The sequence below is a fragment of the Ascaphus truei genome, chromosome 9 (genome assembly GCF_040206685.1).
Source record: "Ascaphus truei isolate aAscTru1 chromosome 9, aAscTru1.hap1, whole genome shotgun sequence".
Lineage (NCBI taxonomy): Eukaryota > Metazoa > Chordata > Amphibia > Anura > Ascaphidae > Ascaphus > Ascaphus truei.
Window position 1 is genome coordinate 35,493,946 of NC_134491.1, and position 23,050 is coordinate 35,516,995.

Consider the following 23,050-nt stretch of genomic DNA (forward strand, 5'->3'; position numbering starts at 1 on the left):
CTCTGGAGGTTTGTTTAATAAAATTAAGTTGACATTTCTAAGGCCGTCATAGTGCATCCAATATCCATCAATCTGGAAGGCCGCAGAATAATGATGTTCCTCTTTCTTCAACAGCGTGGCACCTTCCAACAAATATCTGAAATATCAACAGAATGAGACATGAGTAAGTTCCTTCAAATGTACTAGTTGAGTAGTATATATATATGTGTATATATATATATATATATATATATATATATATATATATATATGATCCACTCACTCCTTTCAAATAAGTGGCTATTTAAGTTACTAAACAAGACTCTAAACCACGAGTGGCCAACTCCAGTCCTTAAGAGCCAGCAACAGGTCAGATTTTCAGAATATCCCTGCTTCAGAATAGGTGACTCAGACAGCCACATGTGCTGAAGCAGAAATCCTGAAAACCTGACTTGGAGTTGTCCACTCCTATTCAAAACCATAGTACTGTATATCAATTTGATTTAAAAAACAATGGTTATTTAAAGAACCACTGACCAAACGTTATCCTGTAGGCTTGAGGCACCTTGTCACTGTAAATCAGAACTTTTAACACAAAAATACCCGGATCCTTTGATTGGGCAAAGCAAGAGATAAAATAAATTGTGTTTTATTTACAGAATGAACATACACAGCTTGATTTACAATTGCAACGAAAAATACACTTACTAGTTACAATGTTAAGTCTTGTTACAGGATGAATCTTTCACTGCATGATGAAACGTCTCCTTCCTGATGGGCTGCACAGGTTCTTATAGTGGTAACATTTCTATGCTTAACAAGTGCAGCCTATCTTCTCCGTGGGAATATTTCCTCCCCCTATCACGGAGTTGCCCATACTTTACAAAACTTGGCAGAGGGCTTCTCAGTCTGCTCTGGGCATATGCCAACTTTGCACCTTGGTCGCTTAGCATATGAGGTCCATCTCCTCTACCTGGTGCCGTTCAGTCTGGGTAGAGCAGCCATTTAAGTTTAACACCTCCATATCCTGGATTGCCCTTCGAAGCTTATAGGGCAGAGTAGTCCCTTTGGTTACCATGCAAATTGATTTTTATCCATACTGAATTATTTCCTCTGACAATTACTTTAATAAAACTATACACCTTGGGGACTGTTAAAACCATTTTCTTTTCCACTTATACAGAGAAACCTTGCCATATGATACACTTTAACCCCCCCACCCCCCCCCCCTGGGTTCTGGGGTTCTTGGGCATATACCTTTGAATGTCCGTGGGCGAGTCAGGGGCAGGTCTGGGGGCGGGCCAGTGACATCACGGAGCTGGTTCGCCCTCATTGGGCGAACCGCTCACGTGACCGGCCCTGCGCTCCGGCGAGCGCCAAATTTGAAATATTGGTGAGACACACGCTTCCCCAAGCGTGCGCGAGGCCCTGCTAAAGCCGCTCTCATTGCGGCTGCAGGGGCTCAGTGCCGAGTGTGAGCGCAGCTCAGCCTTGCTCCCACCACTATGTCCCATGCCTTAGATTGTAAGCTCTTCGGGGCAGGGATTTCCTTTCCTATTGTCTGATTTTGCTGCATTTATTGTATTATTATAATTACCTGTACTGTATTCTTTGTGAAGCACTGAGTACACTTTTGGCGCTATATAAAGACACAAAATAAAATAAATAAGAAATCTGACCATTTTCCCCAAAAGTGCTCCATACATAAACATACACATAATATATATATATACACACATATGTGTGTGTGTATATACACTATCTATCTATCTATCTATCATGATGGATGGACACTTGTGAATTATAGATGTGACAAAAGGGCATACCCATAGAAGCGAGAGTAGATCAACAGCCAGTGGGGTACTGTAAATCAAATATAGGAGCGCGGTCACGACTCCTCACACTGCTAGCTGATGATTTATTTGCAATGCTTTGCAAGTCCCTGCAACATTGAAGAAGATTAGAGGCAGTAACATGCAAGTCTATGAGACACCTGCCGTGTGATGAAAGTGTATCCCAGTCCGGTCAATGAGGGAGGTATTTAACCATGTCACTGCCACAGGTGGAGATCTCTGTGCATTACGCAGCAGGCGCCCCTGGCAGTGGGTGAGTAAAAGGGGCTTTCGGGACAGTGCGAGGAGGGTTTGCAGGGGCCCCCGGGACAGTGCGAGGAGGGTTTGCAGGGGCCCCCGGGACAGTGCGAGGAGGGTTTGCAGGGGCCCGCGGGGCAGTGCGAGGAGGGTTTGCAGGGGCCCCCGGGACAGTGCGAGGAGGGTTTGCAGGGGCCCGCGGGGCAGTGCGAGGAGGGTTTGCAGGGGCCCCCGGGACAGTGCGAGGAGGGTTTGCAGGGGCCCGCGGGACAGTGCGAGGAGGGTTTGCAGGGGCCCCCGGGACAGTGCGAGGAGGGTTTGCAGGGGCCCGCGGGGCAGTGCGAGGAGGGTTTGCAGGGGCCCGCGGGGCAGTGTGATGCGGATTGGCAGTGGGGCGGGGTTACCGTGACAACGGAATCTCAGTCACTTCCGGGGAGATCTCGGGCTTGCTGTGACAGGAGCGCGGGGAGAGGGGGAGGAGCTGCCACACCCGCTGCTACAGGGGACCGTCACCTACAGGGGGGGGGACCGTCACCTACAGGGGGGGGGGGGGGCGTCTTCCAGGGACACCGCCATGGGGCTCAGCAACATGTCCGACTCTTACCTCCACCCTAGCGTCGCCCGGGCAACGGCTGTCATCGCCCTCTGACTTGTGCGGGTCACGGTGGAACGCAAGAGTACAGCAACGCACGCGTGCGTCTGACGTGTGCGTATCACGGTGGAACGCCAGAGCACCGCCACGCACGCGTACGTCTGACGTTGCACGTACAGGCGACGCACAAGGGCTGCCCACGTGACCCTTTGCGGAGAAGACGCCGGCGGACTGGGCGCGTGTCCTTTTTCGTCGCGCATCCCTTCACGGTCTATGGCACGAGGCTTATCCAGGTGTCACGGCGGCGCGAGCTCATCGCGGGTGAGTGTTTGGGGTGGCACAGGTGGAGGTTGTGGGTGACGCCGCGCGCGCCTCTGTGGGGTGAGCGCGCGGGTCTGGCGCAGTGTGTGAGGGAGAAAATGTGTGATCGCGGCTCTCGCGAGATGTGGAGGTGTGACGTGCCCGGTAACGGCTGTGGTGGTGCGGAGACACCGGGGCAGCGGGTCGTCGCTAAGTATGTTACTGGCACCGACCGGACACTCCGGCCGCATCACGGGTGCATGACCGAGATATTAGTACAGCGGTTATCGCGCCTCACATGCCCCGGGGACACGCCACACATACAGTACACGCGATATCTCTTCATATTGTTGTTGCACATAATTGTGTTGTATGTTACTGTCATCTGGCTTTGTAAAGAGGAGCGTGTGTTAGCCCTGTGTAAATGCACAGTGAGGCTCTGATCTATCCGGGAGGGGGTCTCTGATCTATCGGGGGTGAGGGGGGCTCTGATCTATCCGGGAGGAGGGGGGCTCTGATCTATCGCTCCTTGTGTACACTTGTAAAATAAGTGTTTGAACTCCTGGGTACTATCCTCTGTACTTCTCTCCATACTTCTTTCAGTTGGTTTAAGCTTTCGAATAATTTCTGCGTTTAGGGTCCACGTTTCATATCCATACGTGAGCACGGCAGAATGAACTGGGAAAACGCTTCCTCTTAGTGGCGGGTTCCCTTAACTCAGGGGTGCGCAAACTGGGGGGACGGGAGAGTTTTCTGGGGGGGGGAGTGGGCAGTTGCAGAGGCCCTGCGCTCTTACCCCAAGGCATTTAAATTAAATGCCGTGGGATCACGTGAGGCCTCTGCAACAATAATAAAACTTACCGGGATTCAGACACAGACGCATCTCCATGGCAACAGGGTCATGTGACGTCACAGGCGTCAAATGCCGCCGCGTGTCATGTAACCCCGGAGCTGACGCATGATGCAACTGCATGGCAGGGGGAGGCCAGCAGTAAAAATTTGCTCTCCTTTGCCTTAAGACAGGGGGGCGCAAACTTTTTTCCCTGCGCCCCCCTGCCGGCTGTCCCCTCACTCCCGCGCCCCCCCCAACCCCAACTTACCCGCGCTCCGGCGTAATGACGTCACGTTGCCATAGCAACGGACGCTGCGTTGCCATGGTGACGCAGGAGGAAGCCGCCGGAGCCACGGTAAGTTAGGTTTGCAGAGGCCCTGCAGCTCCCCCGGCACTTAATTTAAGTGCCTTCGGGAAGCGCGCGGGGCCTCTGTAAACCCCGCGCCCCCCGTCTGTAGTCTTGCGGCCCCCCTGGGGGTCGCGCCCCACAGTTTGCGCACCGCTGCCTTAAGACATGGTCTTCCGAATGTGCTCCCTTCCATCCTAATTATCCGATACATTTAATTTTATATTGATAGCTAGTAGTCAGGGTAGACTGTTTTTGGCTTCTTGTTCTACTCTAATATTTATATATAATACTGTTACTAGCCACTGTTGTATTTTTAAGAGACTTTTCTGAAATGTATGTAGTGGAAGCCCCCTACGGTCCCCCCATCTCGGCCTCTAGAGTGGGGAATTGCTCCATGCAATCGAGCGGCCATTTTGTTTTGGCAAGCATTTGCATCCGGAGTGTCTGCCATCTCAGGAGAGGGTAAAAAGACTACAAGTCCCAGAAGGCTTTGCAGCAAAGTGGCGCGAACCGCGTTTTTTTGAACAGAGAACTCCACGGGATTCTAGAGGTGACAGTTACTCATCACAGAGACAGCAAAGAGGACGGATGCGTCCAGGGAGCTAGTAAGCCGCTGGACTAGGCCAGAACTTTGCCACAAGGCCCCAGTTAGGCTCCGATCACTGTTTGAGCACAGTATTGTAGGGACAGTATTGTAGGGAAGGCCCTAGATAGGGACTCTTCCCCCTTTATAGACCTACAACCCGCGCTGTTGGACGGATGCCTACGCTGCGGTCTTCAGACAAGACTGCATGTGACCACCAACTGTAAGGCGTGAAGGGCATTTTGCAGACCACGGATGCGGCTCTGCTAATAGAGGATTCCCCTTATTCCCTGGTCGAAACCAGGAAGGTACCCACCGTGCACCACCACACCTCAGGGAGGGTAGCGCTACCTTAACAGACCTTGGGGTGGGAATTGTTCTGCGGACATCAAGGTTTCAAGTGCTGAGGGCACCCACAGTACTTTGGGGGAACCATCATTGTGTGATGTCTGTATTATTGTTATTACTGTGTTGGTCAAGTGCGTTTATATATACAGTGGTTGTATTATTGTCGTATTATTTCCTATGAGGAGTTAATCCCGCTTACCTGGGATCCTCATAGGTGGAGGCGCTGCACCGAGAGCTCACTCGAGGCTCCCAGAAGCAGAGGTTTAGGCCTCCTGTGAGCATACAGGTATCAGCAGGCGTAATTGCCCGCGGTTTCCCATAGGGAAATGGGATTACATTTGGAGGTGCTGCTAAGGTTGACCTGGGGTGGCCAAAATTAGTACAACCAAATTATGTAAATGATCATATCATTACAGTCCCAGCGGGAGGTCTATGACTGGGCCTTGAGAAGCTACATATCGCCCCACCAGGTGCTTGCCATTGGACAAGTCTCCGCCGATACCTCCCCTCACGACATCTGTTTAGTGCTGGGGCAGTTTCCCTGCCTACAGGCTGCACATATCCTAGGCCGTCGAACGGATCCCGAAAAGATATGGTGCACAGTGCTAGTTACCGGCAGATATGACATAACTCAAGAAGGAGCTCCTCCTACTTTGCGGTTCCGTGGAGTGCTAGATAACGGGTGCCCCATAATCTATCCAGAAATTCCTGTGAAGTTGGAGCCCACTAGTACCACCTCTAACATCCAGGAGCTTCTGATGGTTGTCTTCATCTTCCCCATGGAGTCCTTGCAGGAGAAAAGCCAATGCTGCATCCGACCGCAGCCAACGATCTGGTCACAGTTCCCGCAGCTCGGTGGGAGTTCAGATGCTCGCAGAAGCCACACTGCAGTTGGCTGGGAACCGGGGTGAGTCGTCCCAGGCACAGCATTATCATAAGTCGAAAGCTTTTTCAGGGGTATTGCCCATGCCTGTCAGAGAAGAGACCTTCGAAACCTGGAAGGACCACACCTTGCAAGTAAGGGAGGAATGGTCTTGTAGCGAAGCTGTTAAGGCAGCGGATAATGGAGTGCCTAAAACCCCCTCGCCTCTACGATGGTGAGTGCACCGAGACCAGAATACAGATGTTGGGGCACAAGGTTAGTGGACGTCTTAACTCTGGTCTATGGCCTAGAAGAGGACGAAAGTGAAGACTTGTCTAAGTTCTATAGTCTTAAACAGAAAGGGGGGGGGGGTTATTCAACGGATACAGTTCGTTTTATGGAATCTACGTTCCCACGATATAATTCCAGCCTCTGAAGTGGATGAATTTTGCAGAAAACTGTTTTTAAGGGGATCTATATTCACCCATCATATAGCCGTCATGTTTCGGTGTTCCTTGCTACAAGGAAGTCCTCCTACGTTTTAGGAGCTCTTGGGTCTGGTGAAAGGGTATGAGGCCCATACACGGTAACACACTTTCACACCATGAAATCTAAAGACTCCCACAAGGGGGAGAACAACTGGGCTTCGGCTCAGAAGCCTAATGAGACGGAAAGTGCAGAGGATATCCCCCCTTGGTGACGCCTGCCTCCGCCTCCAGGGTTCCCAGGAACCCGGTCACTTCACCTAGCGCCGCTGCGACCTGGGGTACACACTGTTAGACTTGCAACAAAGAGGGCCACCTGGCAAAGGACTGCAAACAGTTAAACCTCTACTACTATGTCACCCACATGGAAGAACGTCCAACCAGTTCTACCGAGACCCCTCCTACCGGCGCTCCCGAAGCGGCCTCCAGAGGCCTATAGTAGTGGGCTCTACGGCCATAGTGAGTACTAATCGACAGAATATATGTCTCCGCTCTACTATCGGTCATTATATGATCTGCATCTAAAACATCTGCCCTTGCAGTCGGCGGAGAAGATGGTGCTATGGGGCCTCAGCAGTCAGGACAATCCTAAGACTGAGTGATTCGGGTGAAGATGGATATCCCACAGCTCAACACCAATATGACCCACCCCATGGAAGTGGAAGCGTTGGGTGTGTCCTGAACCCGGGGGAACATCCAAATTCCCCCATCATCCTAGGAACCAATCCGGATGTGGTCTGATCCATGATCAGGGCCTTCCTTGAAGCGGGAGAACTACACTTGTCATCTCAGAATATCCATATGGCATTCAATGAGTTTCCATATCTCTGCGCAGGAGCGGTTTGGACAAATCTACAACCTCGAAGGGGTTGGTAGAAATTTCACCAGGGGGAGTGTAACATGTAAGAGCGACTCAACTACCCTGCGTATGATGAGATCAGTATTTCTCTCTGGAAACCACACCAGCAGATGACAAAATGAAAGGATGGATGTTGGTCCCTGAAATGGAGTGGAAGACTAAACTCACTCAGCGATTCATGGTCTTTCCAGAACCAATCGCCTAATCCGGTCCATTTGGACAAAGACCAAATACTGGGGCAAATATATCCGGTCACAGACGTGAGAACCTCCTGGTCAACGTAAATGCAGCCACTGTGCGAGAACGCTCAGCCAAACTGCACTTCGACATTGGAGAATCGTCCTTACCTCCTGAGTGTAGGAAGCGGCTTCGGGCCAAGTTAATGGAGCACAAAAGTGTTCTCCACCAACGACATGGATGTGGGATTTAGTAAGAACACGCAACACACCATCTGGATGAATCATGCCACTCCTTTCCGCGAAAGGTCGACGTATCGCTCCAAGAGATGTGGACAATGTTAGGAACATTCTGAAGGAGATAGACAACCAGTATTGTCGTAGTCCTTATGCCTCACCCATCGTAGTGGTGCGGAAGAATGGCTCCGTACGCCTGTGTGGATTGTCGCACCGTGATCCGTTGCATGGTTCCAGACCAATACACCCTGCGATCCCTACATGATGACCATGGACATCTGGGAGAGGACAAGACCTTTGACCTAATACGCGACTGGTTCTTCTGGCCCAAGATGAATCGGTGGAACACCATTGCTGGCAATGCTTGCGGTGTATCCAACAGGAAACACTGCCTACCAGAGCAGCTCCAATGGCCCATCTGAAGAGCTCTGGCCCCATGGACCTTGTCTGCATGGACGGACTACCAGTGCATTGAGCCAAATTCGAGGGGCAAGAGGAATGTGATCACAGACCGCTACGTCCAAGCCTTCCCCACCAAGACCAGAAGGCCCTCAGGGTGGCTAAGGTCTTATGGGAGAGGTACTTCTTACACTACGGACTACCGAACCGCATACTTTCTGATCAAGGGAGGGATTTCGAAAGCAAGCTCATCAGAGTTGCTGAGGCTTCTAAATATTGAAAAGTCCAGAACGAGACTGTATCATTCTGAGGGAGATGCTCTACCAGAACGGTTCAACCGGATCCTACTGGATATGTTGGGCACTCTGAAGGACTCAGAGAAGGCAGAATTGAGCAAGCACCAGTCACGAATCCAGCGGCTATTCACCTTCATGATGTTCGGCTGAGAAGCCAGGATACCCAGTGGATATTCGCCTGAGGGTGTCCACCGATTGGAGTCTCCAATACCGTGCACTACAAGTATGTACATGGGCTGATGGACAACCCCCAGATGGTTGTCGCTTATTCCGCCAAGTGATACGCCAAGTTAACCAAAAACAATAAGGGGTACGATTTTGTAAGGATCGATATCCCGAGCTTCAGCCTGGAGACTAGGTTCTTCTACGAAACCTGGGAATACCAAGTAAGCATAAGCTCGCTGACCATTGGAGAGACGCTCCCTTTGAGGTAGAGAGGGAGGCCAGGCATCTGAGATTATATCGCATCAAGGATTACAAAGGCAGGCTAAAGGTCTGGCATCGCAATCACCTCAAGTGGGGGAACGGGAAGCTGAACATTCACCGGCAAGTCAAGAGTCAAACGGTATACCGGATCCGTCCTCTGTGAAAAGTCAGGATCCCTTAGAAGGGACGTCTTCAAACACCCATGAATGATTAGGTAGTGGTTCTGGCAATCCCAGAACCATTCACAGTTGAAGCAGCCAGTCAGGCTCTGGACCCAACGAGTCCTATCTTCACCCCAAAGGGTACTAATGACATTCACTCTGAGGGGGCCAGGCCTCAAGCCGATGGTAGCCTCTCCAATCATGAAGTAGAAGTTCGTCGGAGCAAAAGACAGAGACGTCCTCCAATGAGGGTAGCTTACGATTCATTTGGGGCACCCCACTATGAACCTCAGCAGTCGTCTCGGATAAATTAGCCTCCCTAATGGTGATTCTGACTGAAATACTGAATACCATTTAATTGTAAATTGTTGTGCTGTTATATAATAAACATAAGTAATGCATTTTTATTATATAATACATGTATGTTGGTCTCAAGCGGGACGTTGGATTTTTTTTTCACCGGGGGAGGAGGTAGCGGAGGCCCTCTACCCTGCCTCTAGATCTGGGAATTGCTCCGCGCAATCGAGCAGGAGTGATAGCGGCCATTTTTTAGTTCGGAGCGCATGCACAGTTGCGCCTGGAGCATCGGCCATCTCAGGAGAGGGTAAAAAGAATAAGGGTCCCAGAAGGCTTTGCGGCAAAGTGGCGCGAGTGGCCGTTTTTGAACAGAGAATTGCTCCATGGGATTCTAGAGGTGACAGTTGGTCATCACGGAGACAGCAAAGAGGACGGATGCGTCCAGGGAGCTAGTAAGCTCATGGACTAGGCCAGAACTTTGCCACAAGGCCCCAGATAGGCCCCGATCACTGTTTGAGCCCCCTTTATAGACCCACAATGCCGTCGGAGGCCCACGCTTCGGGCGAGGCCGCACATGACCACCGACTAAGGCGCGAGGGAAATTTTGCAGACCCTGCATTGTGGGACCACGGATGCGGTTCTGCCAACAGGATTTCCCCCAATTTTCCCTGGCCATAGCCAGGAAAGTACCCACCGTGCACCACCACACATAAGGGAAGGTAGCGCTACCTTAACACACCTTGGGCTGGAAATTGTTCTGCGGACATCAGGGTTTCAGGTGCTCGGGGCACCCTCAGTACTTTGGGGGAACCATCATTGTGTGATGTCTTTATTATTGTTATGAAGTGTGTATAATTGTATTATTGTGTTATTACTGTTAAGTGTTTACATATAACAAAAAACTTATGATCGCTCATAAGACAAACTGGTGCTACTAGAATTGTCCTTAGCAAAACTATCCAGATATGAAGAGAGTTAGCAAAAAAAAAAAAAAATGCTTAAACGTCAATAAAAACCTCTTGGTGCCAGTGTCCCATTCAGATGTCTCAAGAGCTTAAAGAGTCTCTATATCCCACTGCCCGTGTATATGGTGCTCAGCAACGGGGAGGATATATCGTGGTAGGGAGGAATAACAACAGTAGAACCGCAGTATCCCTGAACCAGGGACCCCCGCTAAGTCACTGCAGCCCTCCGCCACAACCTCTTACCCGGTGTCACCCACGATGTGGCAGTCCTCACCGCAGAGGCTGGGGAACGTAGATCCAAGGGAGAACTCCCTCACTCACTCGTTATCTTGACTCGCCGGCGTCTCCGATCAATGATGACGTCAGGGGTCACCGGATCCGGAAGAGGAAACAGCGTGCTCCAGCCCAAGGTAAGGATAATGCAGAGAAGCTTTGTAAGAAGGCGGTCACTGCTGCCGCCAGGGAAATGATGTTGCTCACGCTTAGAAATAAATAATAGGTTTATTCGTGCATGTATAGCAAACAACAGCCGCAGAGAAAAACTCTGACGCGTCAGAGTTTTTCTCTGCGGCTGTTGTTTGCTATACATGCACGAATAAACCTATTATTTATTTCTAAGCGTGAGCAACATCATTTCCCTGGCGGCAGCAGTGACCGCCTTCTTACAAACCTTCTCTGTTAAGTGTTTATACATTGGTTGTTGTATTGTTTCCAATGATGAGTTAATCCTGCTTATGCTGGGATCCTCGTAGGTGGAGGAGCTGCACCGAGAGAGAGCTCACCTCAGGCTGCCAGAAGCAGAGGCTTAGGCCTCCTGTGAGTATACAGGTATCATCGGCACGCATAATCGCCCGCTGTTTCCCATAGGGAAAGGGTGTTACACTTATAATGTACCTTAAATATTGTTTCAATTGAATATCTGTATCTATAGATCCTATATGATTTTTCTGTTTTAGTACCAAGTATGTGTGCTACAGAACACGTATGAGAACTGAAGGAGTTGTAAGACACAGCCAAACCTAAGTATACACTGTGAGAGACATTACATTTCTGTGGTGAGTTGCCATACTTGCAGAATTGAGGAAGTAAAGGTTTGCCTTTTCTTAATACTTCATAAGATGCAACTTGCACTATTGTAGCTTACTTACTACTGCCGCTAGAGTATTGTAACCGTTAAGAATTCCTCCGAGTCCGACAGTTCTATTAATAACATGACCCGTGCCCTTCCTGCAGCAGGTGTAGTAGCTGTTGCAGGTAATTGTCTGTCAATAATATTGTCAGGTAGATTGTTTTCTTATCAATGGTAACATATTTGCAGGAATTCCAAGAAAACAAACCTGTTTTTGTTATCTTTGTATTGCATTTATGCTAATTTTTAGTAAATAAATGCTGACCCAAAAACATGGTTAGAAAATATTTTCGTAATCGCATACTGTACGACATAACTACGGCAGTGTTTTCATTTTGAATGTGACATTGTGAAAATGCTTGTTAAACTCAACATTGCAACTTTGGAAACATATTTAAAACCAGAGACAGAACATGAAACACAGACAGAGCTCAGTGCACATCCAGTGAAACTTATACACTGTACAGTGCCTAAATATATATGTATAGATATCTATTAAATAAAATGGTCTTTTAGTTTGGCCAAAATGTTAGTGTTGTAAGCCCTTGAGCCACTACACGGCAGACCACATCTCAAGGGTCCCTAACACTAATATAAATTCTTAACCTGTGCATTACCAGGAAGAATGATTTATAATAAATCTGTCAAAATTAGTTGCCTAGTTCTAAATCTGATTGAAGCTCTTATTAACCTGTACATTACCAGGAAAAGCACTCTGTATTAGATGTGTCACAATCAAACTGCAAGCAAGCAAGTTCCCCGGAGTGGGAGATGCAATGGAGTGAGCTTTTATCCATTTAAATGTGGGAGTGGGTGAGCTTCAATCAGCTAAGACCAGCTGAACAAGAATTGTAAAACATATAGGACACCTACAAGCTCATATTGAACCCCCAAAATAACCACAGCATATATATAAGCTTATATATATGTTGTGGTTATTTTGGGGGTTCAATATGAGCTTGTAGGTGTCCTGTATATTTTACAAACTTTGAAAACATGGCAGCATTTGAATTGTATGTATGATACTTAATATGTAATTCTCATTCACATGGTCTCACTGCAGCACGCTTTTTTCTTTAGACACATTCTGATCTTTCACCGGCACATATCACTTTTTTACTTGTTACTGTAGTATTTTTCTACTCGCACATAACTATTTTATGTTTGCGGGAAGTTTCTATCTCCAAACACGTGGCACAGCAATGGGAACATGCTTTGCCCCATCTTATGCAAACCTTTTTATGGGTTGGTGGGAACAGAGCCATGTGTTTGGAGATGGGAACCCCTACAGACATCTCATAGTTTCATATCAACGTTGTATAGATGATCTTTTATTGATTTGGCAGGGCACAATCACTCAACTGCATGCTTTTATCCATCACCTCAACACACACCCTTTCAATCTTTCTTTCACTTCTCATCACCATCACCACCACATATACTACCTTCATCTCTGTCTATATGTTGATTTGGATATGAGTTCATTCAGATATATACAAGAAACCCAATGCTCGTAATACATTACTACATGCCACTAGTTGTCATGACCGAAATTTATTTAAAGGTATACCCCGGGGTCAATTTCTACGTATTCGTAGAAACTGCTCAAGCATTGAGGATTATGAAACTAGATCAATTGAGTTGATCAAGAGATTTGAAGCTAGAGGATATGATCCCATTATACTCCAAGAGGCTTATCAAAGTGCTAAACAAGAACCAAGGGATAGTCTAATTCAATCTTGCGGTGCTATTTCCAAGAGTAAATGGAATAAAATCTTGCATGGGAGCGATGTCGACAATCGATGGCCATCTCTTTTTATCACAAGATATAGCAACCAGGCTAATGACATTAAAAGGATAATAAAGAAAAATTGGTACCGTACATTTTGGCTACTGACCCATTTCTTAGACATGGCATCCAATGATCCAAAAATTGTGTTTCAAAGATCTGAAACAATGGGCAATCTTGTATCACCCAGTGTGCCCAAATCGACCTTAAAACAAACTAAGGAACTTTTTTCCAAATTTCACTGGTTGCTATCCTTGTCGTCATTGTAAAATGTGTAAGTACTTTTTAAAAAGAAAGACATTTTCTAAATCAGATGGTACTAGGGTGTATAACATTTTGTCATGCATAACATGTAATACTGATCATGTCATTTATATGCGGTTGCAATAAGCGTTATGTTGGTTTGACCACAAAACCTTTGAAACAACGCATACTCTAACATATGAGACTAATTATTAAAAAAGATCAATTACACCCAGTATCAAAACACTTTGGTACATGTCAAAATGGAAGTCTGACTAACTTCAAGTGTGTTGCACTGGAATCCATTGCCTCTGATGATCTTTCCCTTATCATTGGTAACAACTGAGAAGATTATTTATTTCGCTTAGTTGGTTGCTATGTATACATTAAGGACGTTAATAATGTGATGCAATTTGGTTATTTCTTTTTTTATTTTTCATCCTTCATCAATATATTATTTTTATCATTTTTCATTTTCTCCAATTTCCTCTCGTCTCATGTCCCTTGTTTTTCTTTCTCCCTTTTTTTCTTTTCTTTTTCTCCTTCCTTTTTCATCTATTCTTTGTTTTGCAAGGCTTAGTAATGATTAAATTGCATGACGGTGGGAGGTTTAAATATCTCTGACCTCCCCCACCTTGTCACTCCTTGAGAAAGCGCCACAGTGGGCGTGAACCGCGTGGGAGAGTAGTTAGCACTGTTTGTTTCTTTGTTTTCATGTAGTCTAATAAAGTTGATTTTTACCCTTTTTTCCTGGAGCGGATGTTCTTTTGATCCATACCTTGTTCGCTTCATATGTAATTGCCTGTTTATTCCATGGGATTTGGTTACTTTTATTTTATTGCAAATCTTTTGTTACTAAATAGATACATGACCATGGTGTTAATAACCGAAAACACTTCAGAACTTTTGTCAGTCATACAGAGTAAGGCTGCGCTTATAGTGCCAGCGACGTCGCGTCAAAACAAATGCATTGCGGCCGTCGCGTGCGCTTATAGTAAGCGCGATGGCTTGATCGCTGGAAGTCATCTCAATTTGATTTTTCCAGCAACCGTAGCCTGACGTCGCCGTCACTAAGCGTAGCCTAACATTTCCTCAAGATCAGTGCTGCGGGTGTGACATGAAGTTTGATGGAATACCTCATATAAACAATTGTTGACTTTGTATTGCATACATTTGATATTATACCTATAGAATACATACTTTTCCCGGAGCATGACTTTCATTTTATGGTTACACCCTGAATCTTGCACCGTACACTCTAGCACAGTTTTTTTTTTTCCCATTTGTTAGGAAATTGTTATTTTTGTTTAGACTTTGTTTGCATTCTGGTGTCTGATAATTTCTCTCTGGTTGCTGCAGCTCATACAGAGATGTGAAGTCCTAGTGCAATTCAAGATCAATGGTTACCTACTGTTAGTGATAAGATCTCCGTTTATGTTGCTACTATAGGAGCAAAAACTGAGAATGCCAGCCCCCTATACTTAAATGGGCGAATTTGCCTGATATACAGGAAGAACACAATGCTCAGTCGTCTGGAAACCTGAGATTGCAGCACACATGATTCCACTTTATATAGTTTTGTTACTGTTATTCACACCTCTTTGCTAAAATTAACTGTAATGGACCCTACTCTAGACTGAAGTAGACCTCGTGCTGTTGAAGACTCAACCTACATTCATATTAATGGGAGTACAATCTTCTCCAGCATGGGGAAAAATGTGCTAACATATTGTAGAGAAGCCCAAGTCAGCTGTTTGCATGCTGATTTTAACGGGTTGGTAAAACTAGCTCGGTGATAATGGGTTCATACCCTAATTTTGCATTCTGCATCTTTTAGAGTTTCATTTGAATAAAAAGTTGATAAGTGGAAGCAGCTGTTATACAGAAGTTTGGCACTGCTCTTGGGAATGCCTCAATAGAGTAATTCTAGACGGAAGGGGTTTCTCTGAAAATAATGCTGTAGCAGCTGTTACTAAAACGGATTAGGGCTTTCTAGAATGGTATATGCTCTAATGATGGAAAGTGGTGAAGTACAGAACTCAATTTTAATATATATTAAAAAAAATCTATATCTATCTCTTCAGACAATTTCTTATTCTGTAGGAAAAAATACAAGTACTTGATTATAATGTATGTTTTGGCATTTCATATCCTGGCATAAACTTGGGTTTGCAACTACTGTATTATCTGCAGTGCTCATATGAGAGTTTATTTGATGGGTAACTTGGAAGTTACACTACCACATTGGTATTACATTTTTATAGCTAATTATATATATTTTGTTTTGCCTGCCCCTTTTAAGATTTAAAATGTTTATATGGATTACTACCTTTCTTTTGTACTGTAACATTTCATATATCAGACGTTGGCATTTTCTCTCATGAAAGAAAGGATTTGTTGATGCTTGGATTTCTGAGGAAAACGTCAGGAAACCAGTGAAGATTAGGAATGTTTTAATGTCCCGGTTTTTATTTTGAAAAGAATTTGAGGCTGCACCTGAGTGGGTTTTTTTTTTTTAAGTCACAATAGTCCATATTGAGGTTTTATTGACAAATTTGGCTCTGTGGCATGAAGATTAAACCCGCCCTCATTTATTTGCTGTGGTTATGTACCTGGATGTTTCTTGGAAATGGTTTGCTTGGATTAAAGCACTGTGTTGAAAACAGAGAAATTTTATAGCGCCGTATATAAAAGTTTTTTTTGTGGCACCGTTTTTAGTGTTAAAGATGCAAAACTGAATTTAGAACAATTCTCCTCTGTTTGAAGAAATTGGAGTGGTTAATTGGCCTTTGAAGGTGTATTTAAAGCAAGTTCAAGATGTTAAAAAAAGGTCTTGCCTTTTTAACAATGTAAATTGTTCTCAGTATTTTGGTTGATACTGAGCAGTGAAAAAAAGTTAATTTAGTTAACATTTAAAGAAATGGGATAAATATATCTATATTCCCTCGCATAGTAGAACAAATAGACATAGCATTACTTTTCCAAGTAACTGGAATTAAATTGTGGGGGTGTTTTCCCTCACTTCAGAAACCAGACCATTAGAATTCCCTTTCCTAAGGTTTTGACTTTTTTTTTTTCTCCCAGAAATAGAAGCAGCCAACACAATGCAGGATTCAAACCAGAGCACCAACTCCACAACCACCCCTCCAGATAAGAAAATGGAGGCATCTGAGGACACGTCAATCGCCAATAAGGACATCCTGGAAGTGACTGAGATGGAGCAGTCTCCAGAGCACAGTGCCAGTGCCAGTGCCAGTGATGGTGAGGGTGAGACAGCGGTGGAAAGTATCGAAATCGAACAGCCACCAGAACCAGAGCCACCTCTTCCCCTGGAATTTGCAAAGTATTGGAAAGATGTGGAAGATAATCCAGAAGAGTTCACAAACTGGATATATTTGTTACAATATGTTGAGCAGGAGGTTAGTGGCTGAATCGTCTTTTGTGGAGACACTGGCCGGTTATAGTGGAAGGGGATTTATGCGGGTGACCTTTTTCTTCTGTTCGTGATTTATGGGGGAGTTGTTTGAGGCCATGTGATCGCCACAAAAGTAATAACTTGATCATGAACCCCCAGAGCCATTCCATCAAACCTAAGTTGGAAAACCAAACTTCGTTACTTTTGTGATTTCTTTCAATAAAACATTGTGTGGGAGTTGTACTATATATATCTAATGTAATCCTAGCACGTTTATTGATTTAATTTATTTTCCCTACACAGAATCACATATTCGCTGCCAGGAGGAGCTTTGACCTTTTTTTCTTGCGTTATCCTTACTGCTATGGCTACTGGAAGAAGTATGCAGACATGGAGAAAAAGCACAATAATGTGATGGAAGCTGATGAGGTAAGTTAGCCACAATAAAGACCTAAGTTGAAGAACATGGGACATATTAGTCAGATCCTTTAGGCCAGGGGTAGCCAACTCCAATCAAGAGCTACCAGCAGGTCAGGTTTTTGGGATATCCCTGCTTCTGCACAGGTGACTCAGCACTGATTGAGCCCCCTGTGCTGAAGGTGGGATATCCTGAGATCCTGAAAACCTGCCCTGTTGGTAGCTCTTCAGGGCTGGAGTTGGCTACCCGTGCTCTAGGCTGCTGATCATAAGTAAGATCAATGCAGGAGTTATCTTCAGTATTTGTCACTTCTGAGACATTTTTAACCAATATCTCCTTTCTTTGTTGATGGGTGCGTAAAACCTTCAGTTTGTCAGCTTTGCAGTGCAAGCCTCTGTACACAGCAGCTTGATAAATAAGCCAGGGGTTCTCTTGTCTTTGTGGCTTACGTTTATTTCTGAATTTGTGTCCGATTCTATAGTTAATTTTGCTAGTCACTTTTGCTACGTGTTGCATTTTTGGTTAGATGCTGTGATTCTAATGGGTCTGTGCCCTATGGTCTGTACCCCCAAAGCCAGCCTTCTGCTCCTGCTCAGAATACAGCTGCACATTGAAGATCAAGACTCTGCAAGTGGAGCTCAGAGCATAAGCCATGTTCTATTCACTCTCCACTACAATGGTAATGGAAGATTATTTAAACAAAATTCCAACTATTTAGCATTTCTGAGGTTGACTGGATATCGTGTTTCCTTTGGAAAATAAAATGATTGAGTTTTGGTTTATTTGTGTCTTGTGTTTTTTTTTTTTCCCCCTCTAGGTTTATCGGAAAGGAATTCAGGCCATACCCTTAAGTGTTGATCTTTGGATACATTATCTCAATTTTTTAAAAGAAACATTGGATCCTGCTGATCCCGAGACGAGTAACACATTAAGAGGGTGAGTTGAATGCAAAACTTATTAGTTCACAAAAGTGCCCTGAGGGGTGCGTGCTAATTTTGAGTTGCTTTGTTGCATGATGTTTTAAAGTAGCATTTCCTCTTGCTTGTTTATTTTTAATAAATGCAGCAGTTTCTTACGCTTACGACAATGCAATTATCTAAGCCAGGGGTGTGCAAAGTGGGGGGAGTGAAATTTTCTGGGGTGGCATGGCTGTTACACAGGCCCCGCAGGCATTTAAAATAAATACTCGGGATAGCGTGAGGCCTCCAACTTTTCACTTACCTGGAGTTCCAGCGACGCAGCGTCATTTGACTCTGGAGCCGTGAGGAGGGGGTGTGAGACAGACGGGTGCATGTGATAAACTTTGCGCACCCCTGATCTAAGCTACCAATCAATCAGCTCTCCCATGATGGATCATCGGCGATCCTGCATCCCAGAGCACCCAATATGGCTGCCAACTTCAAAAGAGGATGGTGGCTATAGCAACCATTTAGGAAGCCTAGTGCATTTCAATCATTAGAAAGGGCATAGAGTGGGAGGGGGGCACAGTAAGTATTTAATACATCACAACTGATATATTAAAAAAAAAAACAGCATTTTGAATAAAATGCTACTTCAGGCTTTTACTACTTACAAAATGTGATCAACTGCTTATGGTTCTTCAACGTTGCCTGTTCTATCACTTTATGGTGTATAACTAGCTTTTTTTTTTTGCAAACCTTAACTGTATATATAATCCCTGCCTTCTTTTAATAGCATAGTAAAACATAGGCACCCCATGCCCTTTTGTCCCCCTCCCTCCCCCAAGGCCGACTTGGAGCCTTATTAAACTATGCTGAGCTGTGAGGCATCATGTCTCTTCAAATATATGGACCGTTGAGTGCCCTATGGCTTAGCACTGCAAGCAAATATGGCTGTTACTTTATACTTGGGCGCAAAACTTTTCACTAGATCAGTATATAACACCATTTCCAGTTCAGTTATAATCGCAGCTATATTTAAAGTTCATTAACCAGATTAAATCCTTTCCATGTTTCAGAACCTTTGAGCATGCTGCCTTAACTGCAGGAATGGACTATCGATCAGATAAGCTATGGGAAATGTATATTACCTGGGAGACTGAACAGAGAAAACTGAGTGAAGTTACATCTGTTTACAGTCGCCTTCTTGGAATTCCTACACAACTCTACGCTGATCATTTTCAAAGGTAAGTTAGGGAAATTGTATAACATTGGAGATACTACCAGACTATTTATTCTGCTGAATGGTTTGCTGAGTTCTAAGTAAAGGAGAATATAGGGGACAACTTTAAAAATTGTTGTTAAAAACCTCACCCTCTTAACTTAATTATTTGAATCTCTTCTGACTAATGATTTTAACATATATATATATATATATAGATAGATATATATATATATTTATTTATTTCTTTCTTACCAGGCAAATCTCATAACACATGATGATGATGATGATGATTACAGCACTAGTATTAGTCTAAAAAATTAAAAATAACTCTGTGGTGCATTGCAGTCTACAATTTAACATAGAGATGCATAAAGTCATAAAGAGTCTGAATTGTTAAACAGGACGCCATGGCTTCCCATTGTTAGATGTTTGCACACGAATTATATTGGCGTTACCACAGAAGCCGTGCATTAATAAAACACAAGTGGCAAGATCCAGTGCAAGTAGAAAAAAAATTGTAGTTTGAGCAAACAGTTATAAATATGAGAGGTGCATGGCTTAAACGGTGTGGCCACACCACAAAATCTTTGCCGCAAAGAGAAGGCAGCACTCCAAATGGACTCGATATGAAGTACTTTTCACTCACGGAAAGTAGACTTCCATAATTTTGTTTGCCCTTTTATTATGGAACGTACAAGAAGCAACACAATGTTTCAAGTCCAATAGGGCTTTTCGGCAGCTCACCTGAGCAAAACAGAGTCTGTTCTGAGAGTAAGGCCTGCTCTTTACTTGGCTTCAAAGATCTAGTTTGAGGACATTGACTAAAGCAGATATCTGGCTCAAGCACAATTGCATATTCCCAACAATAGTTTGGGAATGGGATTAGTGTGATTTTATATATCAATAAATCTAATCACAAAATGTCTCAATGTTTAATGTTTGCCCTTCATAATAAAATACTTGACATAAATTAACAGCTCATGCTGTTTGGTATTCGTGGTTTTATGAAGATGGGGCCTATATTAAAAATTGAAATCTGTAGTTTACCTGCTCATTTTGTTGCTACAGGTGCTCTTTTTGCTTCTTACAACTGAATAAAATTAGAAATATACCATACTTGGTGGATATAGAAAGCGGTACTATAAGCTTTGTTAAAAAGCAAACTTTGGGAAAAGTAATTTCATTGTATATTTTCTCATACTTTTTTCTTAAGTAAAACTAATTACCATACATATCCCAAGCACTTTTAGGGGGGGGGGAGATTATATAGACTGTATGCGATCTACTCTTAATCAAATACATTGCATTTTCTTAGTGCGGTCACTGGTTTTTAAAGGTGGCCATTTAAAGGTCAGATGCAATGGAGAATTAGTAGTCCCACTGGGTTGCTTTTAACTACAGCCGTTTGTGACTGCCTAAGTTTGTGCTACAAATCAAGACTTCAAGGCTACAGATCAACCTTCGACCATCTAACCATGCGCTCCGCTGTCATTAACAGATTAAGTATCGTACCATGCAGAATGTTCATTTTCATGGGGGGTGAAGGAGAGTTTCCCCTGGACATGAAATGCTGCTTTGACAGATTGAGTGAATAATAGTAGGTTGTATAACCTTTTATCTTTAATTGAATATGTATCCTTCCATAGTCTAAAATCTCACATCTGTGTTAATTCCCTTGCCTCTTCAGGTTTAGAGAACATATACAGGGTAACTTGCCGAGAGACTTTCTAACGCCTGAGAAGTTTGTTGAACTACGAAAGGAACTTGCGTCTGTGAATGAGCATGGTGTATCCAATGCTGATATTCCCTCTGGGCTGGAAGAGATAACCGATCCTGCAAAGGTGAGTTGTTTGTAGCTGATCAGAAACTCGCTTCTGCCAATTTGCATAATTTCATTTGAAATGGATTTTCTCCTCATAGCTTCTATCAAATGTTTTGTACAAACCTTTTAGTAAACTCTAAACCATGCCTGTTAACAAACAATAATCCAAAACATTTTTTCTTTGTAGCTTACTACAGAAGTAGAAAATATGCGGCATCGCATCATTGAAGTACATCAAGAGATCTTTAATCTCAACGAACATGAAATCAGCAAGAGGTGGTCCTTTGAGGATGGAGTATGTGTCTTTGTTTGAACTTTGATTAGGCCTGAAAATCATGTCTGAGCTGTTAAGGTCAAATAGGTTGTCTTTGCAGTTATATATTTTATTTTAACATCTGGATGGGTACAGGATTAATGTGAACAAAAACCAAGAGCAACAGATGTGTAGATGAAAGAATGATCATTTAGCAGAAATTGTACCAGCAGGTCATACCCCAAGACTCTCAATTGCCCAAAAACATATTTTTGTTTTTCCCCTCGTACCGATACTTTCAAGTTAATCTTTTCCTTTTTTTTATTACCTCTGCTTAAGATAAGGCGTCCATACTTCCATGTGAAACCTTTGGAGAAAGCACAGCTAAAAAACTGGAAAGAATACCTGGACTTTGAAATAGAAAATGGGACCCATGAACGTGTTGTGATCCTCTTTGAGAGATGTGTAATAGCTTGTGCCTTCTATGAAGAATTTTGGATTAAGGTAATGTAACCTCTCTTCCCAGCATAGTATCACTGAATTCAAACATTGAACTAGTGACTAACCATCTGTGCTCTTGTTGAATTTTGTTCATCTATAACTATATCTATTGTATTAGGGGATGGTCTGCTTGCAACCAGATTTGACCGCTGCATATGCCAACAGCGTTGCCTCTCTACGCCCTTCCTTACAGAGTCTAGTCTAGTGGTTCAATAAAGGTGCTGAATGGGTTTAAAATAGAATTTTATTGTTCAGTTATGTATTTCACACGCTCCAGCAGATGAATAATGCATCTCTCACTCTTGTGTTTAGTATGCCAAGTACATGGAGAGTCAGAATCCTGAAGGAGTGAGACATGTCTACATCAGGGCCTGCACTATTCATCTTGTGAAGAAACCTATGGTTAACTTGCTATGGGCTGCTTTTGAGGAGCAACAGGGTAAGAAGCCACTTTGTCACTTGGATGAAAATAAAAACCATTAAATGTAGGTTTGGTATACCCAAACTACCTTTTTTATTTTTTTTATTATTATAATATATAAATGTTGTCTTTGGTTTCCTAGGTAACCTAGAGGAATCGAGGTCCATACTGAAAACATTTGAAGAAAATGTGGAAGGGCTGGCAATGGTTCGCTTAAGAAGAGTTAGCCTAGAGCGAAGACACGGGAACGTGAAGGAGGCAGAGAACTTATTGCAAGAAGCCATGAAAAATGCTAAATCCAGCAGCGAATCTTCCTTTTATGCCATTAAGCTTGCCCGCCACCTTTTCAAAGTACAGAAAAATGTGACGAAAGCAAGGGAAGTCTTGTCTGAAGCCATTCAGAAAGACAAGGTAAGCAGCGTGTTGCAGTATAGTGATCAGTGAATGGTCTTATGTTTCAGGTGGCTTCTGCACAAACAGTATGTGCTGAGGATTCAAAGGCTCTTTTTGTCTACACTTTGAATGCATTTTATTGTGTGAATGCAATGCTATATATGTGGGCAACAATGATGACCAATATGAAGTCTGTATGTATGTAACTTTTACATTACTGTATGTAGACAACAGTCCCTCTAAACTGATGTTGCCACTTCCAAGTACTTGTATTTATTTTTTTCCTTAGGAACGTATATCTTTCTC

At 44.1% G+C, this 23,050-nt stretch overlaps 1 protein-coding gene, 1 long non-coding RNA gene and 1 other non-coding gene across 11 annotated transcripts in view; 2 read left to right on the plus strand and 1 right to left on the minus strand.

Moving 5' to 3' along the window:
• Nucleotides 1-3,087, minus strand: LOC142502822 (uncharacterized). Of its 3 annotated transcripts, none has more exons than XR_012803863.1 (4): nucleotides 2,674-3,087; nucleotides 1,806-1,921; nucleotides 1,577-1,618; nucleotides 1-136 (listed from the first exon to the last, which is right to left on the minus strand). It is a non-coding gene; the product is annotated as an uncharacterized LOC142502822 (long non-coding RNA). The 3 variants fall into 3 exon arrangements; XR_012803864.1 differs by lacking the exon at nucleotides 2,674-3,087 and adding an exon at nucleotides 2,474-2,614; XR_012803862.1 differs by lacking the exon at nucleotides 2,674-3,087 and having other exon boundaries at nucleotides 1,806-2,464.
• PRPF39 (pre-mRNA processing factor 39) overlaps nucleotides 2,718-23,050 on the plus strand; it is a 23,400-nt gene continuing 3,067 nt past the window's right edge. The window contains exons 1-13 of one of the 7 annotated variants that reach the window (XM_075614361.1): nucleotides 3,157-3,175; nucleotides 10,301-10,646; nucleotides 10,989-11,064; nucleotides 11,193-11,291; nucleotides 16,482-16,816; nucleotides 17,116-17,241; nucleotides 18,048-18,166; nucleotides 19,209-19,376; nucleotides 21,042-21,195; nucleotides 21,364-21,471; nucleotides 21,769-21,933; nucleotides 22,243-22,369; nucleotides 22,494-22,762. In XM_075614361.1, coding sequence (XP_075470476.1) covers nucleotides 16,502-16,816; nucleotides 17,116-17,241; nucleotides 18,048-18,166; nucleotides 19,209-19,376; nucleotides 21,042-21,195; nucleotides 21,364-21,471; nucleotides 21,769-21,933; nucleotides 22,243-22,369; nucleotides 22,494-22,762 — 1,551 coding nt within the window. In that variant the 5' untranslated portion in view covers nucleotides 3,157-3,175; nucleotides 10,301-10,646; nucleotides 10,989-11,064; nucleotides 11,193-11,291; nucleotides 16,482-16,501. Of the gene's footprint in view, nucleotides 2,983-3,059; nucleotides 3,176-4,225; nucleotides 10,647-10,988; nucleotides 11,065-11,192; nucleotides 11,292-16,481; nucleotides 16,817-17,115; nucleotides 17,242-17,804; nucleotides 17,910-18,047; nucleotides 18,167-19,208; nucleotides 19,377-21,041; nucleotides 21,196-21,363; nucleotides 21,472-21,768; nucleotides 21,934-22,242; nucleotides 22,370-22,493; nucleotides 22,763-23,050 lie in introns of those variants that run through there. The other 6 variants (XM_075614360.1, XM_075614362.1, XM_075614363.1 and 3 more) reach the window with 6 other exon arrangements.
• LOC142503296 (small nucleolar RNA SNORD127) lies at nucleotides 22,910-23,000 on the plus strand. The gene has a single exon (XR_012803962.1). It is a non-coding gene; the product is annotated as a small nucleolar RNA SNORD127 (small nucleolar RNA).